The sequence below is a fragment of the Protomyctophum parallelum genome, assembly GCF_964188405.1.
Source record: "Protomyctophum parallelum genome assembly, chromosome: 16".
Lineage (NCBI taxonomy): Eukaryota > Metazoa > Chordata > Actinopteri > Myctophiformes > Myctophidae > Protomyctophum > Protomyctophum parallelum.
This window is the reverse complement of record NC_139711.1, coordinates 18,481,737-18,499,468: the sequence shown is the minus strand read 5'-3', so window position 1 is coordinate 18,499,468 and position 17,732 is coordinate 18,481,737. Positions and strand designations below refer to the sequence as shown.

Sequence of the window (17,732 nt, the reverse complement as noted above, 5' to 3'; positions counted from 1 at the left end):
TGGTGTGCGCCCTTTCCTGTTTTGTCTACATTTAAAGAAACCACAAAATGATTTGTATATGGCCACCAACCCGCCCATATGAAAATATTTAGTTCCATCGACCCGATTGGAGTTAAAATGTTCGCTTTAAAGATTTGCACAAATTTTCAAATTTGTTTACAAATCTACGAGCTCATAGGCCTATAGCACGGCATGAAGTGATGCACAATGAGCTTGTATATCTGCTATTTAATGGGCTTAAAGACCATGATATTAACATGCAATGAATGGCATGCTTACATAGCTAAACCTAATACTACAAGACCCTTACGGGTACTGTACATTTTGATTCCATTTGTACAGTCTCTTAGGGGTTGCTCTCAATGGCCCAAGACAGCGCAATACAAGTTAACCAAAAGCTCTATAATACAATGTTTGGGTTGGAATGTAAATTAATTTAGGGATTAAGCTTTTTTATGCACTTTCAGTAAAGGCAAACAATTCATTATCTCCTTTCCCCCATCTCCATATGTATGCAGTTACAGTAAAACAAAGGAGGATAAACAAGTGTTCATGCTGTATTTGGGGGCCCGGGGTAGGACCACAGAGAGAAAGGCTGAGCTCTAGGGAAATCTGTTACACAAACAAGACTTTGAAATATATAGAGCAGATAGTGAATTTCTCCTTTGTGGGTGTGTGTGTGTGTGTGTGTGTGTGTGTGTGTGTGTGTGTGTGGTGGGTGGGGGGAGGGGAGTAAGAAAAAAAAACCCAGCAAAACAATAAAACAAATAAACAAAAGGGAAAAGCATGTTATATCGCAGTGATTCTCATCTTTAACTTTGAGGGCTATGTGCTCGCACTGGTGAGAGATCTGGGGAGTAGTAATAGTATACGAAGCGGTTATTTATTAAAGCAGGGGAGGATGACACCTCCAGCAAATTGGCTTATTATTTATAATGCTCCCTAGCACGTTGTGAGGAGTTTTACAATGACAGCTGCTGGAGAGCACTCGCTGCACACAGAGAGGCTAAAGTTGAGATTGTTTGTCTCCCTTAAAAAGCACGATTTATACTTAGTCCGTACCGTACGACGGTGTCCGGCCGCGGAAAATAGCCGATCTGCAAGCTCTATAGGGCTGCTTTTAAATGATCTTCAGGGAGTGTAGATCTGCTGTTTCCACCGCAGAGTATAAATTTGTCATAACACGTTTCCGTTGGCTTTCTTTATTAGCCCACAGCTCCCGTGTGAAGTCAATTATTGAGCCTCTATTTCCCAGCCACGACTGTATTCAACTCCAACCAGCATGTTGGGACACACTGGTTACATTGACCTAGTGCTTTTATTGCACTGGGGAGTAAATATTACACGCTGCCCATAACCACCTACTGTACAAGATTCTACAGCCTAACTGTATTAACAGTGTTTCAACTGCATGGCCAGCCAGGGATTTATACTGCATATCATACTATGTGTATGTTCATTTTTGTTCTATATTCTTCTTTAAATTTATAGTAGCCAATGCCAAATTTGCCAGTTGATTCTTCCCCACACACATTTCTGTGTTGTCACTGCTGTTGTATCCTACTGACTCACCCATAAAATTAAAAACGAGATACCTCTGCATGCAGTTTGTTGGAGCGATGTGTCTCCAACGAACGCTGTGTCGCTGCCACTCAAGTGACTACTGGCCAATCACCCTGCGTCTTTTCGGGACTTAATCAATTCAATCCAAAGGAGCTTTATTGGCATCAGCATTGGCAGTGCATGAGAAAACAAACGTGCCTCTGATTGGCCTACCGTACGCTTCTGTGACGCAAGCTTGGCAGCTTGGAAGCTTTGCTTCCACGCTATGCTTCGCAAGGAATCTCGGGAAACCTTGCCGCCATGTTGCCTGCAAGAGAGACACAAGCCCCAGAGCTGAAGGAGGCATCTACCTTTTGTATATGTCTATGGACTCACGCCAGTGATTCCTCTCCACACACATCACAGCATCCTACTGACTCACCTGCAGTGAGGAGCCCCCACGGGAGTACATATAGAACGTCCTCCCACCCAACACTCCCTATTGACAGGTGCCACCCCCAGCCCAATGCAATGTGCCGCCCGGCTTCCCTCCCCCGAACAAGGGCCATTTGTGTTCACATAGACGCTCGATAAAGCCGGTTGCACACGGTGGATTCGAACCCACGTGGTGGTAGATATAGGCACTTTGCCACTGCGCTACCCAAGCTCCCAAAACTCTAGTTTCTACTCCACTTAGGGTTTGTAGGGCAATATTGTGAGAGGCAATGGGCTCTATATGAACAGAGAATAACTCTTCCAACATGAGAGGCAATGGGCTCTATATGAACAGAGACTAACTCTTCAATGGGCTCTATATGAACAGAGAATAACTCTTCCAACATGCACAATAGCAGCACCCTGACAAACAGGGTGCTGCTATTGTGCATGTTAGTCTCAAAGTGGACTTGAGTATGGGTTTCAAATGGCCCCTTATAGGTGTGTAACTCTGAGAGTGTACAAATGGAACCAAATGGACCCATGTCCATTTGGTTAAATTCATACACTCTCAAAGTTACAGTATATGGGTCATTTAAATTAAAAAGAGAACCACTAAATGGAACAGAGCCTTAGTATCATCGGTAACACCTCTGAAGGAAGTATAGGGAAGGGCCAGGAAGTAGTAAAGAGCTGTTTGCATAGAGCCTATTATTTTTATTTAACATAGTTAAATCTGCACTATGTATAATGTAGCTGTGTGTGTGTGTGTGTGTGTGTGTGTGTGTGTGTGTGTGTGTGTGTGTGTGTGTGTGTGTGTGTGTGTGTGTGTGTGTGTGCGTGCGTGCGTGTGTTCCTTCATAATTTACTTAAACATTGTTGAGGGGTTTCTTATAAAGACATGGATATAGGCTATGACATAGGTAAACCAATCAATCAATCACTCAATCAATCAATCAATCAATCCATCAGACTGCCTAAATGCATATCTCAGTGCAGCGCAGTGGTATATTAGTATCGCAACGCGAAGCTAACATTCTTTAGCAGTAATTCTCAACCCGTTTAATTTCAAGGACCCTCAGTTTGTACCATTTGTACACTCTCTGAGTTACAGACCCAAAAGGGTCCATTTGGTTTCTATTTAGCTGGGAAACCCCTGGAACTCCCTCAAGGACCCCACTTTGGGATTGGGAACCACTGCACTAGAGAAGTGGTTCCATATGGAGACACAAATTCTCCATGTTCTGGCAAACAAGAAAAAAAGAAACGAAAAAAAAGGCCATTACTGAATCAAAATCAATACATTTTTATCCCATGATTTTGCAACCCATTTATTCACCCAGTGTCAATGATCTAATCCTGGGCGCTTCCTGCTTCCTTCTATGCATGAGTAGTCCAAGCTGCTTCTTTTCACCTGACAGGGGAAAGTTTCCCCGGCCGGACGTAGCGTGTGGAAGGAACACGTTATTCCGATGTTCCCAGTTCCTTTCCCCTCCATCACACTTGGCCAAACTGTCAAATAATATAAGACAGAGGCAAACATTTTGCACATCTACAAGGTCACACAGATCAGCTATATTGTGTTTTCACAATATGTATCATGTGGAACTGAGTCAAACGGTCAAAAGTGCTTGTCAGGGTGCAGCCTGATAAGGTTGAGAACCACTGTTGTATAGGACCATAGCGTGTGTGTGTGTGTGTGTGTGTGTGTGTGTGTGTGTGTGTGCGTGTCTGTGTCTGTGTCTGTGTCTGTGTCTGTGTCTGTGTCTGTGTGTGTGTGTGTGTGTGTGTGTGTGTGTGTGTGTGTGTGTGTGTGTGTGTGTGTGTGTGTGTGTGCGCGTGCGCGCGTGTGCGTGTGTGTGTGTGTGGCCGATCCCTCTGTCTGTCAGAGTATCTCTGAAGCAATGGGATACACTGCTGTGGACAACAGCACAGTTGACCATTGAGTGCAATGCAGTACATTATTTCTTCATTAAGCCTCCGGCTTTTTAGCTCTGGGTTGCAAATGGTAAGCAAGAGGCACTCAAAAAAAGAAGAAGAAAAAAACCTATGGAGATGAATACTGCATGAGTATTGAGGATTGCATTTCTTTCTCTTGGGGGTCATGGAATATATGCATCAACAACTGTCTGGGCCTACTGGCTGTTGAAAATCGTTGCAGTCGGGCAGAAACCTCCTATCTCAGTATTTGAAAATCTTAATGCTCTACTACTTGATCATACAATACAGTGTCACACAAAAGCATCTACAGAAGCAGATCTACAAGCTCGAAACAAAGCACGAACTGAAGCATTTTGAGCTTGTCGATCTGCTCCTTTTGCCATTTTTTTATTTGAATCCTGAAAAAGTAACGTGCGGTTTACAGCCGACTTGTGTGTGCGAAAGGAGTGGTAAATTCTCAGCAATGGGTGTCGTTAAATAGTTCCCCAGGCATTATTTACAAAACTACTTAAAGGAGAATACGAGAGTCATTATTACATGCCATTGACTATTCAGAGCTTAGGCCTGCATATATCCTGGTACAACAGACTTACTTCTTTCCCTCTGTCAATGGCTTTATCTGTTTGGCTAAATATCGCTGTGTAGTAAATCCAATCCAACTTGATTTATAAAGCACATTTTGTCACCTTGCAAAAATAATGGCCTAGTTGTTTTTTGAGGAAACAAGAATGACACATGTATCATTACCTGCCAGGTGATACAAGCACTCTCCGTTGTCCGTGCTGTGTCCATTTTTTGTAATTCTTTTTTAACGTGCGCCTCCCGGCCGTTGTTTGCCTTCGGTTCTGACGTAATTCTTTTGGTTCAATCACAGTGTTTTGTTGTGTAGCTCCAGTTAGCTCATAACTTTAGCCGCTGTTGTGAGGCGTTAAGTTATACTGCAGCTGCTTGCAGCGAGTCGCTTTCTTCAGGCGTTGCAGAGTCTGGGTTAACACGTTCAGGGCTCAGGAGGCACTCCCATTGGCTTAGGCGGCTTTGATGAATTGAGTACACTAGAAAAAAAGCACCCTGCATCATCTCACACTGGTCACGTACTGTATGAAGTTGGGTACGTAAACTTCACCATCCCGAGGGCGTGTCTCAAGCTTGAGTGTGTTTTGGCTGACAGCGTAGCTGCTCACTAGCATGGCTACGCACAGAGATGGGCAAAATACATTGAAAATGTATTTTGATACAAAATACAAATACTGGGTCAAAAAATGTATCTAAATACAAAATACATCTAATTTCTTCCATCTCAGCGAAATACAAATTACAAAATACAAAAAAGTATTTCAAATATGTATTTCAAATACATGTATTTCAAATACTGCCCATCTCTGATGGGCAAAATATATTGAAAATGTATTTTGATACAAAATACAAATACTGGGTCAAAAAATTTATTTAAATACAAAATACATCTCATTTCTTCCATCTCAGCGAAATACAAATTACAAGATACAAAAAAGTATTTCAAATACGTATTTCAAATACATGTATTTCAAATACTGCCCATCTCTGGCTACGCACTCCCTTTGTAGGAGGGTTGGGTTAGGGTAATGGAAGATTCACGGCCCCCTCACCCTTTAGAACATTCTGATGGGGCCATGATTATTCCATACGTTTTTTTCATTTAGCCTACTGTATATATATATATATATATATATATATATATATTTTTTTTTTTTTTAATGTTTTATCCCACAATTTTGTAACCCATTTTTTCACCCAGGGTCAGTTATCGAATGTAATCCTGAGCGCTACACTTCCTCTGCCAGCCTGGGGGGACTGACCTCATGCTTCCTTCTATTCACCTTTTTCCTAGGCTGTGTGATTCCAATGAAATCCAATGAAACTGGTCAGATGACCAATGATATCCAATGAAATCGACAGGAAGTGGAGCACACACAGCCTAGGAAAAAGGTGAATACATGAGGAGTCCAAGCTGCTTCTTTTCACCTGACAGAGTTTCCCCGGTCGGACGTAATGCGTGGAAGGAACACGTAATTCTGACCAGTTCCTTTCCCCTCCATCAGGCGGGCGGCTGGCCAGGGGGAGGTAGTTAGGTACCTACCCTAGGGGACACAGGGAGAACATGCAAACTCCACACAGAAAGGCCCTTTCGCCAACCCCGCCTCGGGTATGGGAACTGATGACGCGGAGGAGGGAACACGCCCCCAGTGCCCACAGCATACCCAGCGGGAATCGAACTCAGGACCTTCTAGCTGTGAGGCAACAGCACTACAGACTATATATTATTTTAATGATTATTTTATTTGAAAGTGAAATATCCCTCTAAATAAAACATTTGAGTACTTTTTAATCAGCCATTGGCAAAACAAAATTATATGAGTCTTGCTTTTTAGCCAGGCTACAGTCCCTCTAAATTGATTTTTCATAGGCCTACCATATTGAAATGAACATAATCCAATGGCTTCTTCCTCCAACCATCAAATAAACCACATGGCATGCTTTGACAAACAGTTGGCACTATGAGTCATAGTCAACAGCTAAATGTAAGACCATGTGCACCTTTAAGCACTTTAACTAACCCAGCTGGCTTCCCAACTTGGGACATTATCATGAAGATTTTCCAAAATAAAGAATCAAATAATAAACGTGCTTAAAGCAGCATTATATACAACTGAACATTCCTCTCCTACCCCGGATTTGAACCCTGTTTCCTATGCATGTGCAGACATTTCTTACCATTGCGCTCATAGAGCCTGCCTGGTTGCTCAGGGGATAAATTGAATCTTGACCATCAGGTCAAAGTTCATGTCACATCCTGTGTCTAGGAGAGACATGACCTTTGATATGATGATAATCAATAGAAGAGCAGCTAGGGAGACAAAAAAGGAGAAGAAGAAGAAATGGTTACATACAGTAGTGACGCTTTAAATGGTTAAAACAAATTGTGGGAGCCAATAATGTAAGACCTGCCTAACGTTTAAAGAAAATAAATAATTCTCTTTAAAAGAAACAGAAAAAGTAAAAAAGTAAACGTCATGCTGTTCTGCATGGCTGCTGGGTCACAAGACAAATTTCACTGTGAACTGACAATAAAGTACTATATCATGCATATCATGCTAACATTAATATTAAATACCTTTCTACTGTATGCGTCTGAAAGCTAAATGTGACACCAAATAGTGTCATTTTGTTGAACAGCAGCAGGCTCATTAAATGTTAAACGGTTTTTTTTCTGCAACAAGACAGACCACCCTCATTCCAATCACTCCATCTCAAGCCTATTAAATAAAGACAAAGGGCAAATTACTACTTCAGGCATAGAGGAGTGAGTGCAAACTTCAAGTGTTGGGAGATGGAACACATTAATGATGTATGCACACATATTTGTTCATTTGTGTTTTTGTGCTCGTGGATTGTGTTTCATTCAAGTATGTCTTTGAACACGAAAGAGAAATGACAGAGATGATAAAACTCTGTATTTCATTAGCAGGGACAAATTAGCTTCCAAAATAATTGGGTTCCGTTTCACTTTAGACTATTTGGAATAACACTGTCAGTCGGGGGTTGTTTGCTTTGTAAACCAGTGTCCCAAAAAACAGCAGCATGTTTCCCCTTTTGACCCTTGACCGTCCCGGGCGCTTCGTCTAATTTGGCTAATTGTGCTTTTCTCCCATGGGCATTGAAATAGGCTACCAGCATGGACAGCCTCAGTGAAATGTTGTCCAGGTCAGGACCAGTGTTATAGACACTGTTTCTACCAGCATGGACAGCCTCAGTGAAATGTTGTCCAGGTCAGGACCAGTGTTATAGACACTGTTTCTACCAGCATGGACAGCCTCAGTGAAATGTTGTCCAGGTCAGGACCAGTGTTATAGACACTGTTTATACCAGCATGGACAGCCTCAGTGAAATGTTGTCCAGGTCAGGACCAGTGTTATAGACACTGTTTCTACCAGCATGGACAGCCTCAGTGAAATGTTGTCCAGGTCAGGACCAGTGTTATAGACACTGTTTCTACCAGCATGGACAGCCTCAGTGAAATGTTGTCCAGGTCAGGACCAGTGTTATAGACACTGTTTCTCAACCTCTGGTCCGGGCCTCTCCAGGAAATGAATTAATATAGTGTCACAATCATTTTAACCACTTTATCCATAATATGTTATACTTTGGCTACTAGTCGAAATGAACACACCATTGAGGAAGTTTAAGGGATTTTATTAGAAATTAGAAATTAATTAATGCAATGGGGCCTAGGTTCCGAGGGGGGGATGGGGGTCACCGACCCTGGAGTCTTTGGGGAGGGGGTCGTGTGGCGATCATCTTGCGGCACGCATAGACTCGATCCCCTGCAGGAACCTGTGGAAGAAGGGGGAGAGAGTGGGGGAGAGAGATAGGGAGAGCGAGGGAGAAAAAGGGGATGCAGCTGAGCCTGAGGTGGTGACAGGGAGGGATACGAAAAGCATAGAGGATTGGTGGTTTTGGGTGGGTATAAAAAGCGGGTATTAAAGCAAACATTTCTTTTAGCTCAAATCTTTTCTTCTGATGGTCCCTGGCACAAGATATTTTTGAGCAGGGAAGCCCAGAGGAGAAGATTTATGTTGAGAAAATTCAACATTCAAAACACAAAAAAATAGCAGATATACAAGCTCGCAGCGTACAGTACGTGGCACTGTGAGCTTGTAAATCTGCAATTCTTTTGGAATAGCCAATTTAAATGGAAGTGGTTAAAACGGTGAGGACACGTTTCAATCAGGTAAACAAAAGTACGCCAGATGTGAAGCCTCCTGCCTTTAACAGTAAAGTGGGAAAAGGTTAATTTACTTACATAGGACCCACACAGTGGAACAACCTTGAAACCAGTGTCAAACTGACAACCAATCTGAGGTCTTTTAAACAGCAAAGAAAAACATGTCTATTGGAAAAAGATTCTTATAGTTATTAGTCTAGGATATATAAGGGAGCACTTGCTTTTATGTCATGTATGTACTGTATGTTTTTGTAATGAATTATTTAGCTTATGAATCTGTTAAATGCGAGAGGACCTCAATGGAAATAAGTCCCTGGACATAAGCCCTTTCATAATCCTTGAAAATGCTACTGTAATTATGTGGTTTTAAATGCTTTTTCAAATAAATATCAATGGTTGTGAAATGCAGCAAAACAGTGCTGCTACGCAACATTTCAATTTTACTTAGTATTTTTATGAATGCCCTACTAAGCCTACTTCATCATAGAGTGTCGCACAAAAGTAGATGCGACACAATGTCACTCTTATGTATATGTTTTTTATACATACATATTAAAAAAATAACCCGGACAGTGACGATCTGAACAAGACGATTCGAAGTTGGAACAGAACACAGGTTGAGTCTGAGACACACGCACGTGCACACACACACACACACACACACACACACACACACACACACACACACACACACACACACACACACACACACACACACACACACACACACACACACACACACACACACACACACACACACACACACACACACACACACACACAGCCACAGCAGTCACCAAGTCCACAGCACATGAGTTATAGATCCACAAACACGCGGGCTGTTGATCCAGGTGCCATCTGATTATTTTTGGCCACCAGCGCTGTCTGGAGATCAGTGATAGATGTTCCTGGATAACCCCCCCCCCCACGCACGCACACATGCGTAGCACTGTTGGAAGGTGAAAAAAGAACAAGAACAACGAACTTCATGCATTTAAACATCTGATACTGCTGGTGAAACTGGATCTTCAAGAGAGTCTCCACCGATCTCTCGCTATTAACAATAAATATATGATTCATCCTGAGATTGAATCCTGAGGTCGCTTCTTAACAAAGAGAGGGGGAAGGGGACGGGCCACAACAGAGGGCATCATCAGAGGGGGGAGGTCAAATACTAAGCCTCGGTGTGTGTTACTGGCGTAGAGCACTGCTTTTTGGGGGGGGGGAGGAGGGGGGGCTTTTTAGCCCAGTTTTCTCCACATGTGTAGTTGTTAATAACAATGAATTCCTCTGCAGACATATTTCTGTGTTAATGGTCACTGCTGTTGTATCCTACTGACTCACCTGTCAGTGAGGAGCCCCTATACCAGGACGAGGAGTCCAACTCCTCCCGCCCAACACTCCCTGCTGGCAACTTGCCACCCTGGTTTTTCAATGCAAAAATGCCAACATGCATGGCCGCCATGTGAATATAGTCTATTGTGTTCGTGTAGACGCTTGACAAAGCCGGATGCACCACGCTGGATTTGCATAGTGCGCAGGTACTTTACCACTGCGCCATGCAGTAAAGCTGCTATAAGCAATATGTCAAAATATGAATTACCTTTTTATTTTTTAGGTATTCAGACAGCCAAAAAGAATGTAGTCTCTGTGACACATCTACTGGCCACAATCTGCATTCAATGATGTTCCTAGAAGCTTTGTCATTGGTCGAAAAAAACCCGGTCGCAGTGACTAACCAATAAGGAAGCAGACAGGCAAATCGACCAATTTTAAAAATAAAAAGGTCATTAAAATGTTGACATATTATTGCTTACAGCAGCTTTAAGTGGTTAATATAACATTTTGTAAGTACAATAGGCCTATTTGACTCTGAGGTGTAGTAGAAAAGTATAAAGTATAAAAAAATATAGTGAAATAGACCTACTCAAATAAACGTACCTTTTTAATCACGTACAATACTTGATAAAATGTACTCCACCGCAGCACCCCTCAGTGACTCTCTAGCTGTGAATGAGCGTGGATGCATGCTCACCTTTAATGACTGTAGTTCTTATAAACATCCTACTGCTTCATTAATTCAGCGGTGTCCTTGATTGCGAGTTTGTGAGTTTGTCTACGGTGGGTTTGGGGGCAAGCCAACACAAAGAAACACACATACATGCACGTGTGTGTGTGTGTGTGTGTGTGAGTGTGTGTGTGTGGTCCAAATTAAGTTTTAAGACACAGCGAGGCATCCATAGTAGCAGCGCAGTAACAAGTAACCTAACCGCACGTGCACATGCATGCACACATACACACACGGTATGCAGGAGACGCACCATCTGTTGTAGAGAGAGGATGAGAGTCAGTGGCTGTGTGATGGCCCACCATGCGGTCTGGCAGCACTGGATACTTAGATTTGCTCTATTTGGCATGAGCTGTGATAGGCCCTAATTGATCACCAGCTGTGGCTACATGTACTCTTACTTCATTGTCGTTCAGCAATCTCCTATCTCCATATTCTAACCGTATGTATGTATTCATTCATTCATTCATTCATTTATAAATAAACGCCCTACTAGAGTGGGATATAAGAAGTTTTGGACATGAGGTTTCCATCCGACCGAGACGAAATACAGCAACAATATCTTTGAGGCGCCAAGCCCGAAGGGCTTAAACTCTCTTTGTATTTGTACACTTTTGTCTTCTTCTGCCACTTCCGTAGTTTTTTACAAAACTCGGCAATATGGTAGTGGGCTAGGTGAAACGATGAAGACTCAATTTTGAATATTGCAGTTTTATGAAAAAATTTAGCTGCTAACAGCGATAACAGCTAGGGGCCAATTAAGCACCCTTTGGAAGTTTGGAAGCTTTTCGGGCGATACCACCGGCAGAAAGGTCAGTCGATTGGTGCCGTGCCCGCGTCCTCTATGCACATTGGTTTTGAGGTTTATAGCTGTAGGCATTGTTTGTGAGGTTAGTTTTTTTTTTTTCATGATTTTTGTAACCCATTTTTCACCCCTGTGTCAATGTGTATATCTATTCTACGTCCGAGCATAGACATGGTAACGCCCCGCCTGCCTCTGATTGGCCTACCGACACTGCCTGTCTTGCCTGTCCTCCGAGATGCACCGGTACTCCGTGGTGGGAAATAACGACAGTAACTTGTAACTTTAATTTTTGTAGAAGAGGCAAACTAATATTGTTTGTGCCATTTGCTTTGATTGAATAATTGATTGAACACGTATGTAGGCCTACTATGATTTGATTTGGCTGTGTTCTAAATTGAAGTGTTAGTGTTGATTATCGTGTATTAATCTAATTATAGTAAACTAATACTATTCATACTAAAAAAGAGAAAGATCAAGGTATTCATCTAATTATAGTAAACTAATACTAAAAAAGATCACGGGAAAAGAGAGAGACCTTTTTACAGTACAATAATGTTTCAAGTTTACACATATACAAATAAACAGGCCAACGGCATAAACAATATTAGTTTGCCTCTTCTACAAAAATAAAAGTAAAGGTGGTTGCACACCGGCCACGTTTTTCGGAAAACCGATGGAGAAACGCCGCTTAAAAATCAGATTTTTTCTGATTTCTAGCTGCGTTTCTCCATCGGTTTTCCAAAAACGCGGCCGGTGTGCAACAACCTTAACCCCCAGGTACAGAACTACAGGGCCAGAAATAGCCGATCTACAAGCATACAAAAGACTAACGTTTCGACCTTGCAGTCTTCATCAGAGTCATGACTCTGATGAAGAGTCATGACTCTGATGAAGACCGCAAGGTCGAAACGTTAGTCTTTTATATACTTTAGCACCTAATAAAAGGCTCTAAATGTCCGTGCTGCTCCAGTCTCTTCTCCTTCTGTAATTTAGTCCCTTGTTTGTGCCGAATCTGGGTTGCACACATGATTTGTTGAACTCCCTCTGGTGTTGTGTGTGTGAACTTCGTTGACATTAAGGAAGTATTTAGACAGGTACATGGGTGGTATCTTGGTAGTGTAGCGAATCTTGGGGACCAGACCCATTGCAAGACGCTGTACTCTGTCATCAACCCTAAGCCATTCCAGCCTGTCAAAGTGGGCAGGGGTGAGCCGGGGAGTGAGGCCAGGCAAGTAGAAGTAGTAGACTAACCAGTTTGTTTTGGTAAGTCTGGAGCCTTGTTTTAAGGGACTTCGAGGTGCTGTGGTACCAAGAGGTGTATGCATAGTCGAAGAAACCTACTATACAAATACCAAACCTATAATACAAATACTATTGCCATTGAGTGACTGCAGTTTCTTCCAGTGGTGAAATGTCCCTATACAGCACTTACTTTCCCCCACTGCCAGAACAACACAATGTATGGGAATAAGGTTCACACGCACGCACGCACACCACACACACGCACACGCACACACAGACGCACACACACACGCACACGCACACACAGTGAACAAGCAGCACACTGTGCACAATCAAGCACGGCAGTGACATCACCGTCCCGTGGGGGAGTATAGCACGCTGTGAAGGCCAGCTTCATATACGCGTATACCCAGCGCGGTGGGGGGGGGGGGGGGAGGTGCCGAATGAGATCCTGTAGCACATGTTGTGGACACGGACAGGCCCCGTCCTGTAATCACCCACAGTGTATGCAGACTTCTGGCTCGACCTCCTGCATCCTTTACTCGATGCCTCATTACGCTGGGAATTTGAGGCGAAGCCAGAACCTTCGAAATCCAAAGTGAGCACCACGCCATAATGAAAACATATCTAACACATACAGTATGTGAGCTCAAATGGAGAGGAACAGAACTTAAATCCCTATCTTAGTTGAGTGATCGAGGTCCCCCAGGGCTCTGTAGTACAGTACGGTCAGATCCTTCATTTCCCTACTAAGCCAGGGGTCTTCATTCAACAAGGGGTTCGGGAACTCTAGTCTAGGGCGTCCTCAGAGTTACTACAGGGGGGCTGCCAAATCTTTGTGTTACATTAACCACATTAACCACATGAATCCTATAGCATCCCTTTGCTGAAAACATGAATGGATATAAAATAACATATTTGTTGATCAAACCTAAGTCTATAGTCCAGAGTGAGTCCAATTGTGTGAAACTGTTAACCTTACCAATACTGTTAATGAGGAGTGGGTTGTTTCAATGACCAGTTGGCAGTTCTTTTGTTTTGGCCACATTCAACTCTAGCTATACCAAGGGCAGAAGGTTCTACAGTATAGCTGCTATACTGTAGTTGTCTGTAGCACCGTGCAATTGTCCGTATAGAGATTAATCCAGATGTTGAAGAAGGGAATGAAGGAGGCATGCCACAGCTTCCTCTATCCCCCACTTGGCCCCACAGGCAAACTGGAATACAATAGGTAAAGCCTCATTACAGCCATGTTCTACCTCAGCTCACATACCGTATAGGTTGGAAAGTAATGTGCCTTCTTATAAGCGCTGGGGTATTGATTCATTTTCAAAGCAGACTCAAGAGCTGAGAGAAGTGACATACTGACCATGATACTGACCATGATACTGACATGATACTGACATGATACTGACCATGATACTGACATGATACTGACATGATACTGACCATGATACTGACATGATACTGACATGATACTGACCATGATACTGACATGATACTGACATGATACTGACCATGATACTGACATGATACTGACATGATACTGACCATGATACTGACATGATACTGACCATGATACTGACATGACACTGACCATGATACTGACATGACACTGACCATGATACTGACATGATACTGACCATGATACTGACATGATACTGACCATGATACTGACATGATACTGACCATGATACTGACATGATACTGACCATGATACTGACATGATACTGACCATGATACTGACATGATACTGACCATGATACTGACATGATACTGACCATGATACTGACATGATACTGACCATGATACTGACATGATACTGACCATGATACTGACATGATACTGACCATGATACTGACATGATACTGACCATGATACTGACATGATACTGATCATGATACTGACATGATACTGACATGACACCGACCATGATACTGACACTGACCATGATACTGAAATGATAGTGACATGATTGCGACTGAAGGTCGCATTTACTATGAAATCCTACATCTCACATCTGTCACACCACCATATATGGTTGCTAATCCATCATGCCTTGTGACATCACGTGACATCATGGAGACCCTTAACGCCTCCATATACGGTATGGTCACACCTAATGACATCACGCCTTGTGACACGTCACGCCACCATATATGGCCACCGACACAGACCTCCTCTAACCCTGGATAACCTACATGGAGAAGACTGGATCATCACCAATCTGCAACAAGAGTTGCTGGCCGGCTCCATAAATTATATTTTATGGAGCCGGCCAGCAACTCTTGTTGATCTGACCTCATCAAACCCTGTACACTCAAGACACACTCCATATATTGCCAGTACAGAATTAATTCCGTATATGTTGAACTGACCCAGTCATGCCAAAATGCCAGCGCTCGCCCAGCAGTCTGCTGCCTGTCGCTGACAGGATGACACAGAGCCTAACTGTTACATTGTTGTGACATGTGCTTTATTCTGGTCATCCATTTAACTTTCTTGGTAAGGAAACTTTTTAAGATGCAAAACTGAACACTGCTGAAAGGTAATTTGCTCCATAGCCTGTAGGCTAATAGCCCAATAAATAAAAGTATAGCTGAATTAGGCTACATCAAGTCTAATTTCAGAATAAATTATTCACAAAAGATTTTGTCCTCCCTTGCTCTGTGTGTGTGTGTGTGTGTGTGTGTGTGTGTGTGTGTGTGTGTGTGTGTGTGTGTGTGTGTGTGCGTGCGTGCGTGCGTGCGCATATACCATTTACAACGCTAGCACCTCCTCACATCACAGAGAGAATAGTTTTATTAGCCCTGCTGTGTTTGTGTTGCACTTAAATATCTGATGCATATACATTTAGCTTGTAAATATTAGATGATGTTACTGCAGCCAGAACACTTTGGCTCTGGTTCCATAGTCTATATGGACTCTTTCCGCCAATGCATCTATTGGTCTGACAGACAGTGGAGTGTGGACTGGACAGTGGTGGAAAAGGTAGGCCTACTTAAGCAAAAAGATCAATACTGCAAAATTATATAAATACTCTGAAGTTCGGAATTCAAAATTTACTTCAGTAAAAGTACAAAGGTATTGGTTTCAATATGTAATTAAAGTAGCCTATACCAAAAGTAAAAGTAGGCCTACTCTTTTTGCAGAATGTGTTGTTTCAAGTTTTCAAATGTATAAAAAGATACTGCGATCTACAACTTTGTTTGTCAAATAGGTTTTTATAAATTGTTGTAGATTAAACATTGTGATATGAATTACATATACATGAATTAGTATACAAATAGCCTACCTCACAATTGTACTTAAGTAAAGTACTTAAGTAAATGCACACTTTACACCACTGGGACTGCATGGACACTGTCCAGCGGCGTTCAGCATCCGGCTCTAAACATCAGTGCCGACCTGTGTTGCCATGTCTGCTAAGCGTCTGATAAGCGACGTTGATCTTGATATTCAAGATCACACAAAGGAAGAGTATATATATATATATATATAATATATAATATATATATATATATATATATATATATATATATATATATGATTTGAACATGCCTAAACAGCTAGGTGACAATTTAGGTCTAATATTTCTACAATTGATACAAACTGCGTATCCAGTCATTTTGGGGCATAAACAATATACATTTAAGGATATAATTATTAAGTCAGATAATGTGCTCATGTAGCCTGCTTCTTTTTGTCTTGTTTTCGTAGACTTGGCTGGCAACAAAATCTGGCAACATGGGTCTACGGCACACACGCACACACACACACACACACACACACACACACACACACACACACACACACACACACACACACACACACACACACACACACACACACACACACACACACACACACACACAGAGAGAGAGAGAGAGAGAACTTTCACTGGACATTTAGGAGGACGCATGGCTCTCCTCTTCTGATGCGCAAACCAACCTCGCGCAAAAAACCCCGAAACGACACTGTCCTCTCTCTCTCCTTGAAGAAAGTCTAATGGAATTGTGAATGGAAAAGAAGGGATTTCCAGAGATCGTTCATTCAGTGTCCGAAAGTGATGGTGTTCATATTCAAGACAGGATATTCCGTTGTTGTATAATTACAAAACTATTATAGGTGCCAGTACCGTTACGTCGCGTGGAGTTGTTGCCGCAATAATTTACCAGTTCGTTCGTTTATCGACACGAGAAATGGATCTGTGGGGAGTGTATTTGTTTCATCTAATAACTTCGGGTAAGTAAGCCTGCTATATCCTAACCACTTGGTTTCCACAAGTCTAAAGTGTGGTATCATTATAGCCTTGGACGAATTCGAGAATTTCGAGATGTATTTGTTTGATCGAGTCTGACTTTTACTTTCGTATAGGAGCCTATGTCAAAATCGATACTAAAATACACGTATGATAGCCTAAGCCTATATAGTCTTGATCCAATTCCAGACCAGGCTATATGTAATTATATCCACCACTATCACAGTAGGCAGCCCAGTCTTGACAGACCAACTCGCAACAACACATCTCGCTATATCTGCCCATTTGAATTAAATTCCCAATAGATGAGGACATGTCCTTCTTTTAGTCCCATATTAGCCCATCTTCAATCTTTACGCTTTGTGTCAGACAGATTCACGTGAAAGAATATAGAGTTTCTATATCACACCTATAACATCGAGTATAGCCTAATTCATTTATTTCCCCATCAATAGCTATATGAAAAGCTGTCTGTATAACAGACATCATTTCTTGTAGGCATATAAGCTACGATAACCTATATTTCCGATCAGAAATTTCATTCTATGCGTCACGCGTGTATGTAGCACTATATAGCAGCCTATATTACCCACACGCACGCACGACCACGGGCACATAATTATAGTAAGCCCTGGCAGTTGGCACTATTATGACAGTGGCACACGCGTGCGTCTCC

At 42.3% G+C, this 17,732-nt stretch overlaps 1 protein-coding gene and 1 long non-coding RNA gene across 2 annotated transcripts in view; one reads left to right on the top strand and one right to left on the bottom strand.

Moving 5' to 3' along the window:
* The window catches only part of LOC310873884, a 414,042-nt gene that overhangs the window by 268,768 nt on the left and 127,542 nt on the right, over window positions 1-17,732 (bottom strand). The gene's annotated exons all lie outside the window — the stretch shown is intronic.
* Window positions 16,918-17,732, top strand: part of LOC310873232 (GDNF family receptor alpha-4-like) — a gene marked incomplete at its 3' end in the record, with an annotated part of 53,313 nt that continues 52,498 nt past the window's right edge. The window contains exon 1 of the mRNA XM_083785567.1: window positions 16,918-17,040. Coding sequence (XP_083641693.1) covers window positions 16,998-17,040 — 43 coding nt within the window. The 5' untranslated portion in view covers window positions 16,918-16,997. The remainder of the gene's footprint in view (window positions 17,041-17,732) is intronic.